Consider the following 12,127-nt stretch of genomic DNA (forward strand, 5'->3'; position numbering starts at 1 on the left):
ATTGGGGATTTATTGAAAAATTATTTAACTTGGGAGTAATTTCAGGTCAGAGTTTATGATTAATTTAAATTGCAGTTAAAGGAAAAAGAGGAGACCTCTTTATAAGCTCATAAAATAGTTGGTTTTAACTAATTCCACAGACAAGCTTCTTGATTATATACACTATTGTTCTACTTGACTCTGGCAGTTCTCATAATTATGAAATAAAAAAATCAGTTCCACTTATGTTCAAGTATAAATTTCTGTCACTTCACAATTGAAAGATTTCAGCGGCTCATTTGAGTTATCTTCTGTTGTTGTATGTTTGTTAGCATTGGTGTTGGCATTATTTCAAACTTATCAAAGCAGTGGTGCCTTACTGGGTACTGTATTTTCGTAAAATATATGTGTGTATTTTAAAACAGATCAGCAACATAGTCTAGCAACTCTAACATTATTAGCCAGGCTGGCTGTATTTTAAACAGTATTTTCTTTGAATAGTGCTGTTGTAGTTATTTTGCATTATGCCAATAATAACGGAAGTTGGAATGGTAGGATGCGAGAAATACAAGAAAATGATCCAAATTAAATAAAACGGCAGCTCAGCATTCGCCAAACTTGAAAATCAAGTAATACAACAGTGCACAGTCACCATGTGTTGCCCAATTTTAAACCTTGCTTAAGATGCACACTTAAGCAAGATAACATGGATGTGGCATTAAAAAAAAGTGTGTATATAATGTGTGTGTGTGTTTCTGTGTATCTATATTTATATATAAAATTAAAAACAGGACACATTCATATTTCGATAAGTGTTCAGAGGCATTGAAAAGAAAACCATGTGTTCATCCTGTACACCAGTATAATATTTATAAACATTCTCATTCAGAATGTTTGACTCTAACTTCTTTCACATTTAAAGACTAGATTTGCGTGATAGCTTAGGTTGCATAACAATTGTAAGAATTGAAATGACATTCCTTGAAAGATGAGTCAAAGGTGAAGTTGTTTTCTAGCCAAAATAAGAAGAGAATGTAATAACAACTGACCAAATACAATTTAAAAAGAACCACTGAGAAGTCTCTCTTTCAGCTCGCTTTCTGTATTTGTAAATTTTATCAGTTTGGAATTACAGACTATAGAGCAGGGTGAGGAAAGAGAGCTAGAGATAAATAATTAATAAGGCTCTTGCTGGAATGTTGTGCCAGCATGAACCAACACCAGCGAACTGCCCAGGTGCTGCAGAAATCTTGCGCCGTAAGGACGGCTGGAGTTCTGCCTGTCTGTTCCCCAGTCTCTCGAGGATGACATTTGAGGGCAAGTCTGAGATTAGAGCCCAAAATATAATGCTATTTCCCCAGAGTACCGTACCGGTTTCTAGTTCAGAGACTTCATGAACTAGGCAAGTCTCTGCGCAGTTAGCAACGCCGAGCCGATTTCTTGTTCGGTCTCCCCTTGAGTCTCGTAAGCTTCTGATGGTCACGTAACACCCTGTGGCGAGGAGTTTCCACAGACGGCACGGTGTGAAGAACCGCTTCCGTGGTGGGTGCCGCTGATTCCTGGGTGCCCTCGTCAGCCCTCCCGCAAGGCTGTGGGTTGTACCATACTTCTGCAGTCTTAATCTAGTTGAGAGAGGAAGACCAGAACTGTGCGTGATATTCAAAATGCAGTAGATCCATCCACTTGCATAGCGGCGCAGTGATTTTTCTGGTGGTTTTCTACTCCCCTCTTAACTTCTATCATTTATTTTGGCTGTGGCTGAATATTAAACCAATAGCACCATGAAAATACCTACTGTGGTACTGGAAACACCTCCATCATGTCAGCTAAGCCTTTGAGTGGTTGCTGAGTTATATTTACCAAGTACAGTGACACTAACGTAAGGAATGTTTGTGAGTTTTATATAGGGAAACATTTTTTTTAGAGACAAACCAAACCTATAATCAAAGAGATAAAATTATAAGCAGCAGTTTATAGATGTATGTAGTAAAGGCATTTAACTTTTACAGTTTTGACTCATCTTATTCAAGACCAAGCAGTTGCACTAAATTCACATCTTAAAAACTGCAGCGTTACCCTTTAAATGTAGTGATTCAACATATTAATAACCCTGAAAAAAAAATGAATTCATGTGAATTAAATGAAATTGTAACTTAGGAAGAATTACTGGGACCTCTTTGGACGGAGGGAGTTAAATACTTTTTTTAAAAGCACTTTCTTTAAATCTTATATCTCATAAATGCACAAAAATAATAATAAACAGTCTTGTAAATTCATTTCCAGCAAGACTTTGCTTGCTTTTCAATATTTGTTCCAGCTTCTAGCTATTACTGTCATGTTTGCAGGGAGGAGGCAGCACACAGTGCAGAATTCATGTGAATGTTTCTTTAAAAGTGTTTAGCATACAATGCGAACTTAACTGTATATAACAACAGTACTTTTCCAGACTGTAAGCCTGTATGTTATACGATCATAAAATGCCATATGATCCCTCTTTTTTGTAAATTAATGTGTACTAGGATTCTAAAAAACATATGTAAGCAAGTACTATTAATACTTCTCTTAGTCAGAAGTATACTAGTAATCTGAGAGTTTTTGTAACCTTCATTTTATTGTCGGTAGTTATGCCTGTCCTACTAGATGACCTAAATTATTGTTGCTAAATTTTATAATGGGCTCCATAATTTAGAACAATACTTGTGACAGTACGGGAAGGTAATAGTTGCCTATGATGGCAAAAGTTATTTCTGTATAATTGGATCTTATTATGTCAACCGTTTGTCTTTCATTTTTATATAAATTTGCTGTTTGCTTATTAATGTGATCTGTGTTTACCCTTATATTTGAGCTGCACTTTTCATATGTTAGGATATTTTAGGAATTTTCTTTTACACTGTAAAATATGTGCAAACCTACCTGTGCCGTGAGGAAAACAAATTTTTTAAACAGTCATCTCTGTTCATCACACTGTCATGTTAGTAATGAACATAAAACTCAATCTCTGCTTAGTGTATTCGTGAACTCAGGCCTTCTTTACACACTCCACAGCTCACGGAGACAGATTTAATTTTATCGCGAGTAGACAAAAGCCATAACATACAAGGGAAATGATCAACTCTCTGCTCTGTGAATGCAGCTATAGTCCACACGTGTGCCTGCGCTCCAGCGTGGTTAATGGTACTGGCATCCTCAGCGGCTGCGGATGTATGGAGGTGCGTATGGGTGGCCGGGATGGCCGCGGCGTGTGCTGTCACACTCGCGGGCAGAGTTCTGCTTCCAGCCGTATGGCCCTGTCCCTTCACCGTGCTGCCTTTGGTGTTTCTCGACCTTTGTTGAGATGTACCCTGGCATCTTCAGTTTCTCATTAGGATGAGAAAAGTAATGTTTATTTTGATGCAGAATTTGCATTTTTGTGTGCGAGAGACTTATCTGACCATGGGAGGTGCATTTTCAGTTACCAAGCATCAGTCTGTCTCAGCACTTTGCTCAGGGTTTAAGTTACCCTCCAAAGTGTAAGGCTATTGACACTAGTGGTAGAGCTAAAAAACGTTTGAGTGATTTTTAGCAGTATATTTCCGTATTAACAAAAAAAAAAATCTGAGAACTTTCTTCCTAGCTTTATTATTAGGGCTTTAAAACAAAACAAAAAAACGAGGGGCTTTTGCTTTGCTTGGTGTAGCAGGGCCTGGTCAAAGGGAGGAGAGTTTTACTTCCCAGACTTTCCCAGAAAAACCATCTCTTTGAGTTGGCTCTCTTTTTTCATAAAAAACTTAGTTTTAGAAACGATTAAAATGCAGTAGAATTACATGTTTAATATATATTATTTATTGCTTATATATGGAATACAAATGAAGCAGTAACTTTAAAATTATGCAAACTAGCCACTAAAACCCACCAAGCATCATAGTTATAACCGGTGATGACTGTCTCAACAGAACAAACTATGTACCCATCGGGTATTTGGATTTTCAGTGTTACCATTCATTTGTTCGGCACTGCGTGTAAACTCAGTGTGATGTCTGTAGTCTAGAAACTAGATCAAATCGAAGATTAGTAAGAAAGTTGGAAAGCAAAAAGCAGATTTTAATATATAAAAAACAAAAGCAGTAGTTGTGCTGTATGTGAACCTGTTTCCTGTCATGTGGAAGTAGTAATAGATTCTATGCAAAAATTGATGAGGAATTTGCTGCCTGCTGCCCTAGGATAAATCTGCTGTTGAAGGCACACAACAAGGAAGCTGATACCACTCTTAAATCAAAAGGGTTGATGCAATGTATTAGAAACAGAAATAAGGATTTGGGACAGGGATGTGCAGAGTTTTGACGGTGAAGACGCTGATCGTACTTCATGAACATTATATGCAGACATATGGTGTATTTTTCCTCATGTTCACCCTTATTGAAGCTGCGTTTATGAATGATGCTAACTGAAAGATGCAGGCAGGTTCGTAACAGTGCTGATGTGTCCCTTCACATACTGTTTTCTGCCTGAAGCGTTGGGGTTTTTTGGCTTTTTTTTTTTTTCTGCAGCAGCTGAGTTAAAGAGGTTTTTTGTCTTACTGTATTATGTTTAAAAAATAATTATGCAAGAAATTTTTGCATATAAAGTCACTGGCCTGTCCTTGGGTAGTTCTGTCAGACCAATCATAATAATATATCCCAAAGGTTTTGGTACATGTGGGGATGGAGGGGGGTTCCCTTCAGGATCCTGCTTTCCTTAGCTTATTAGGTATTTGTTGCTGGTTTTTTCCTTCACCATTGAAATTCTGCTTTTCATAAAATAAGTTCTCCTAGCTATATTATTCTTCTTATCGTATTTTGGAAGGGCAGGCAAGATTTTGGGGTCCCTGCATGTGAGAACATAAGTCGGGGTGATGAAGTAGCATCCCAGAGTGCTCCCTGTCCCAGCAGAGGGAAGCTCAGAGGGAATCTCTGAGCAGATCCCAGCTGCCTTACGCCCTGGGACCAGTGGCTCCAGGAACACTCGGGAGGTGCCACTGGGTTCAGTAGCGCTCGCGCTGCAGTTGCTCAATGTGTGGTTGCTGCCTTTTCTGTCTTCCAAATAATACCAAACAACACGTATCTGTAACGGTAGTAAGAATCAAATGATGGAAAAATAAAATTAATTGAATCTGAAGTGTTCTGGCACATCCTCTGGTCTTTCTCCTAGTACAGGGACAGTGCTTGTACGTAGCTGCCGGGTAGCTCTGACCTCTGGGTACTTTTTCTGTAGCAAGAGTATTTCTTCTTTAATTTCTTGTATGAATGACTTCATCAGTGGTTCTGAGAAGTCCAGTTTTGTGACAGTCAATACAAGCTGACATCTATTCTGCTTCTTGTTGGGGGTAAAAAATCCTCTGTGTTTTTAGAGTTAGACTGCTGCTCGTACCATGGCAATCCTTGAGTGCTAGTCCATGTGTGCAGAGTCAGGTTGCTGAGAGAACACTAACACTCAATTTCTGTGCACATTTGTATATAAGATTTTAAAATTTTTAATGTTTCATCTTTTTTAGAAAGTGTTTATCAATAATAATAATTTAAAAAAAAAAATCTTACAATCCTGGGTTTAAGTCTAAGTACAGTGAACTGTTTGAGACACAGTCCAATAGAAAGCCAGAATAACTCATTGAATACTTAATTATTCTGATATCCTTTAAGTTAATAACTTTTAATTATGGCATGACAGCTCTGGTGGGTGTAGACGGGTATGTTTCCTTGTAAGGACTTCCACTTGCTACTAGTGACCCTCAAGAATTTTGAGAGGGAGAATATTCCCAAAGGCTTGTGGTTGAATTTGCTCATCATGTGAGTTGATCTACCAGCTGGTCTGTTTAAATTATGGTAAAGATGAAACGTTGTGCAATAAGACAAATCATTAATTCAGAATAAAATAATTATACTGATATTAAAAGCTATGTTCGGGTTTTATTCACATTTTTAGACTGTATATTCAGGTCATTTACTGATCCAGCAGCAGAGTGACAGAATTTAGTCAAACGAAATTTGGGTAAGAGTAAATACCATGTTTTGTATTAATTTGCTGATAGACAAATGGCAGTAGTATGATGGTCTACTGTTAGTATGAAAGCGAATCTTACCAGAGTGGTGATTTCCTGTCTAGTAACTGGTTTTTTCTTTTTCTTTTTTTTTTTTTCCTTCTGGCATGTTCCTGACACTCCTACTTGCTTGTGGGAATGAATATTTCGATCCTTGTGAATTGTAGAGCCAATTGTGAAGAATGGCAGGCCTCCAACGTCTCACAGCATGCACTCATTTCTCCACCAGTACACAGGATCCTTCAAGAAGCCCCCTTTACGGAGACCACACAGCGTCATAGGGGGAAGCCTCGGCTCTTTCATGGCAATGCCCAGAAATGGGAGCAGATTAGGTAATTTACTGCCTTGTTTGTTTAAGTTCCTTTTTCTGTGAAGAATAATGTCTGTATTGATTCTTAGCAAGAGATATGGTTATTCTAATGCTTTAATAAATCTCTGGGAATGCGGTAATCTTTTTCGGAAGTTGTTGGAGAAACTTGTTTTTAAGGTACTGAATGTCTCTTAAGGTTTTCAGGAAGAAAGCAATTACAAGAACATGCGGTCACCCATGAATTTTTGACAAGTTGCAAAGTTACAAAAGTTACAAAATATTCTTTCTTAATACATTGCAAGAAACCTGTGTGTCTGTCTCAGTTAAGCATTTGTGAGAAATACAATGAATTGAATATGATAAAAACAGAGAATAGTCATCCTACATGTGGAATTTTAAAAGAACTGGTATATTATTTAGACTTCTCATTATTATAAGAAAAAAAAAATTGTTTTTTTCAGTGATAAATGAAGGTGACTCAACTATAATTATCTTTTTGTTGTGGTCCCGAGCTATATTTGTGGTTCTGTGGGGCAAATAAGTTACAAATTTTTTTTTCTTCTCCTTCAAGTAATTTGTCATGTTGCTGCCTCCAGTCACCATTAATGTTTTACCCTGCTTTTATGTTATTTTAAATTGTGCTTAATTAATTGATACTAGAAAATGAGAGCAAGTCATGATTTAATTAGAATTTTATGAGTTTTTCAATCTTCTGCCCTCCTTTAGAAGTGTGTGATAAACTGATCTTCAAGATTAAACTATGAGTCTTCAAGATAGTAGCCAAACCACTTATATCCTTCTCTGCTGTAATATTACTCATTATGTTCAAAACCTTGCCTTTTTACTGTTTATGCTACCATTCAAACTGAAAAAAGAATTCTGTCCTCTTGAATGGACTTTTGCAGCTGTTGTTACCACAGAAGAAAACAGGTTTTAGTGTGTACAGTTTGACTACCATATCAATTCCTGATTTCACTCAAGTCCTACACACTTTATTTTTTTTCTTCTTTGCCTAGCCAAGCTTTGCTTAAGTTGCCAAGGATCTAACAGGAAGACAAAGCTTAAAAAAACCCAACCAAACAAACAATTGTATACTTAAAGAAATCTCTGGTTAGGATTTAGTCTTGGATGGATTACTTGTCAAATCAGATGTATACAAACTGTGTACAGGAACAGCAGAGTTGCATACTTCTGCACTCTTGTTCTTGTGTGTTGCCTTTAAAAACATTCTATAGCATTTTTAAATGTAAATCTACCAATAACTTAATCCTCTTCAAAATTTCACTATGAACTTCGAATCAGCCTTGCAAAAGGAAAATTCATAGACAGTTTTTGGTTTCTTTTAATGATTTTTCAGTTTTGTCAAAGCTTTATTTTTCACCTGAAAAAAATACTTACATATTAAGTATTGCAGAGGAATGCCATCAGTTTTATTTTTCTCAGGAGATCAAGTTTTATAGGTGATCAGGTGTTTAAATAGCACTCACAATTTTAATATGTTAGTCTGTAGGAAGTGCTGTAATAACATGTTTTAAATAGCTACAGGTTCCTGTAGAATTTGTAATTTTGTTGAAGTAGTATGGAATAGATTTACTGAGTGTACGTATGTATATATTAAACATCACTTTTTGCTTTGGATGCAATGATGCCATTAATGATTTTTTTTTTTCCCCCCACTCATTTGATGCAAATTTAAGCTACTTTTACATGTTATCTAGTGGTAGATAACGCAAGTACAAGCATATACAAGCATAATTACTAATGTTCTTTCTGCTCCTTCTTCACATCTTTCCTGCTTTTGTTCCTGCCATATGAGAATGGTTATTACTCAGCAGGATGCTGAGGTTTTCTCTGTTGGGATGACATCAGAAATGAAACGGTCAAATATGCTATACTAATGAGACTTTTTTTTCTTTGCTTTCTTCATTCATCCTCTTTTTTCTTTCCACTTTTCCCTCTATTCTAATGGTGGAAAAATGCTATCTGAGAGATATCCTTGAAATATCACAAAATCATGGCAGTTAAAGGATGGTTATTTGGTTAAAAAACAGATTAAAACAAGACCTGCCACAGGTACATCTTCATGCTGCTTGCTTTTGAATGAGATTATCAATATAAAAATTGGTTGAGAAGCCTGGGAGGGTTTTGGAGTTTTGTTTGCTTTCTGAGCACTGAACATGAGTTCCTGCTGTTCTGGTTGTTTGCTTTCTGAGCACTGAACATGAGTTCCTGCTGTTTTGGTAACATGTAAAATCCAAAAATATTTTTTAAAGAATTTCTACTTGGAAACATCTCTGTTAGCTTTAGGTTTTGTAAAATGTTTTGTAAAGACAAAAATTCTGAACTGATCTCTAAAAAGTGTGCCTTTGTTTAAAATTTTGTAGTCATTTTTAATTTAGTATTCAGTTATCATGATGATTTTAAATAACATAGATCATTCTCAGGCCAAATTGTGAATCAGCCATGCCACTGATGCAAATGAAGGTCTAGCTGAGTTTTTTTTAGCTCACGTATATCTATATAGCTTCTAAAGTCTTGCACCTCCAGAAACGTTTAACTGCTGCAGTCCATCGTGGAGCCAGAGCTAATAAACCGTTTTTGGACCTGACCTGGCTGAATGCAGAGCCAACTTAGTTGTCCTGGTTCCATTATTTATATTACTGGGGACACTGGAGAGGCACTTGGAATGTGCAAAGCCAGCTGACGCTGATCCTTCTGGTGCACCTCAGTCGCAGCCAGGGGAGAGCTTATCCTGCTTTTGCCTGTTGTGTTGATATAGTTATGGAGAAGTTTTGTTTCTTTGTCGTAAATACTGAAATTGAAAGGAATGATGTTTCCATACAGCTTTCATACTTTGGTAATGTTAACAGCAAAGGCAATTTTTCACTGTGGCCTTCCTCAATTTGGATTGTTATTACTGAATTTAATCATAAACTGTAACCACTTCATAGAAAAGTAGGCTTTGGAAAAGTGCACCTTGGAAGGACTCCAATACGCAGGTCACGTGATTATTTTTGTAATCATTTGAAATAAGATGGAAAGATCATGCAGTCTGACTCACTACTGACTAATTAGTGGATATTACTTTAGCTCACTTGGAGGAGTTTTCATTTGCTGCACTGTAGGTTCCCTGTATGAATTTCTTCTGTGGTGCATTCCTCCCAGCTGAAACGAGGACAGCCTTTTCTTTTAAATGTACTTCCATAGTTTTCCCGTTACATTGTAGTCATCTACAGCTTTTCATTACATGGCCATACTGGATATTTAATTAGATATGTAGAGTACATTAACATAAACGCCTGTGTGAGAGAACAGCTTGCGTATTCAGTGAAAGCAATTCAGTAAATTCCTGAACTGAAACCTCTGAAGACCATGCAAGCTGGCTTTGGTGCAGGTAAACTTGCCTATAGAAAAGCTTAGTGAAATTAAGGAAATATTTGCATGATTTTCATCATTGCTTAATCAAATATTATCATCATGCACCTGTGTAAAATGATTAAAATGACTAAGCTAATGCCTTATTCCTGGGTTTATGCTATTAAAATAATGAACATAAGGCTCTGCTAATGTCTTTTTAACTGAATAAAATAAAAGGACACATTTATATTAGATGATAACACAGTCAAGATATTTTTAAAAAGCTTAAAACTATCCCTATTTAGAATATGATTAAAACATCTGCAAACCCTTATAGATAGGAGCAGTTGGCTATTTAGCCCATCAGAAATTTAGGCATGTGCTTAATGATAGATTTTTGGATGCTACAGCCGGTATCCTGCTTAAAGCCTTTTGGTTATGGGTATGTAGCTTATCCAGACTTACCAAAATTAATCATATCACAGCAGTATTCAAAATAGACTGACCATCATCTTACTTAAGTCTGATATGCTGAGTTTTTAACTTGAGTGGTACAGACCCACTTTGTCTTTACATTACTGATTTATAAAGAGCAAAATCTCCCTGCAGTTATGTTATCTGCCCTAAATGTATGGGTTTGTGTTACTAGTTCTTGAAATAGTCCTTAGCTGTGTATTACTGCATAGGTGGTCGTCTTAGTAGAAGAATTATCTTTGTCAACTAGGATGCTCTTTGTAGTTCTGAGCGTTGCATTTCAAAGTGTCATTTTTTAATAATAATTTCATAATACATATGCTTTTGTGAATCGAACATTGTATTTTAAGATAGAAAGTATGACAGTATCAATCACATGATTACTTTAGTAAGTGTCAGTCTTTTTTTAGAAAGAAATTATGTAATTGCTCCATGGCTTAAAATACAGTACTTCTTTAACTTCGTCAGTCTTATTTTGTGAGGTTGCCCAGATAACTGTCTCTTGTCTAGCTTCTCTAAAGAAAATAGACTTTGGGGCCCAATCAATGGGCTTGTACTAACAGGAGGATAAATAGATTGGGGAGCAATTGTCAGTAGCTGTTACACTTAATTTTACAAACAGAATCTTGAGAGCTCTAATTGCTAAAATGGATTACATGACCTCTCAGAAAAGTATTTTAAAAGAGGATTTTTATTGAAGAACTGATACAGTGAATGTGCTGTTTGCCAGATACAGCAATGCTAGCACAACAGCTTTGCTGTGAGTAGTGTTTTCAATAATGCTTTTACATTACTAAAAATAATTTCCTACAGTTTGTTAGATATTTTTAAAAAGACAGCTATCAAGTGACTACAGAGAGTGAAAGATTTCTTAGAGACTTGGCAAAAGAGAGTCACATTTTGTCTGCTTATGTTAAGGGTAAGGCTGATCTTTAGGGACCACTTTCTGAAAATCTTCTCTGGTTCAAACTACGATGCCTTTAGAAGGACTGATGAGTATTTATCTTGTTGGAAACCAGAAGATTGCTTCTTATTATGCAAGGAATGCAGCTTATTTTTTTCTTATTCAGTCCAAATCTGAGCATGATTTGCAGGGAAAATTCTGATGCAATGAGGATTTTTAATTGAAACTCAATTTTGATCCTCATTGCTGCTGGAAAATTCGCTTTGTGCATGAGATGCATGCTTGTGTGTTTAATTACAGTACTTTGAGTTAAAAAACATGGTGCCAATAACTTAGGAGTTAATCTTTTTATATCCATTCTGTTTTCTGTAAAAGGAAATTCTTTGTACTGAGGAAGAATTTGATCCTTTGAAGTCTACATGATTCCATGTTAGCCAAACTAGACAAACATTTTAGAAGATGTGCTGATAACCAAACATTGGCCTGAAGGGTTGTTTTTTTTTTTTCTAGAAAATCCAGCTTTCTTGCTTGTTGATAGTGATTAAACTTGCATTTTCTCTTTTGGTTTTGTTATTGCTGTAATGCTGTGCAAATGTTAAATATTTTTAGGCATGTTGGTGGTAAGGCTGAATTGAGCTCTGTGTGTTTTGCTAATACTAGCATTTTTTAGGGGTACAGTTCTGAGATTTTTAGTTGTTCCTCTGTACAAGATAATGCTTAATACCAAGGATCAGGAGAGGGCAGGAAAATTGGTGTCTTTTGAAGCACCTCCTTTATATGTGTAAGTATTTAATCTTTCTAGTAATTTGGAGTTCAGATATTTCAGAGGTGATGATGGAGCATTACTCCTAGAGAATTGCTTGTATCACCAATTTCCCATTGTGTGTCCTTTGCAAGTCATTTGGCTGTTTATGCTATTAATGACACCACCTTGATCTTCTCTTCATTCATTACCATGTTTGTCTTCCAAAGCCTGGAAGATCCTGTGGTGCTTACAAGTAATGTATATGTATATACATAAACTCTTTTGTGTGGATGAATCTAGAGG

General features: G+C 36.3%; 1 protein-coding gene across 8 annotated transcripts in view; it reads left to right on the forward strand.

The window, feature by feature from the left end:
* CDK17 (cyclin dependent kinase 17) overlaps positions 1–12,127 on the forward strand; it is a 95,661-nt gene that overhangs the window by 47,405 nt on the left and 36,129 nt on the right. For all 8 annotated transcript variants that reach the window (XM_052774220.1, XM_052774225.1, XM_052774224.1 and 5 more), the window contains one exon: positions 6,202–6,366. In XM_052774220.1, the coding sequence (XP_052630180.1) occupies positions 6,202–6,366 (165 nt within the window). The remainder of the gene's footprint in view (positions 1–6,201; positions 6,367–12,127) is intronic.

Source organism: Harpia harpyja, chromosome 23 (genome assembly GCF_026419915.1).
Source record: "Harpia harpyja isolate bHarHar1 chromosome 23, bHarHar1 primary haplotype, whole genome shotgun sequence".
In the NCBI taxonomy this organism is placed as follows: Eukaryota; Metazoa; Chordata; class Aves; order Accipitriformes; family Accipitridae; genus Harpia; species Harpia harpyja.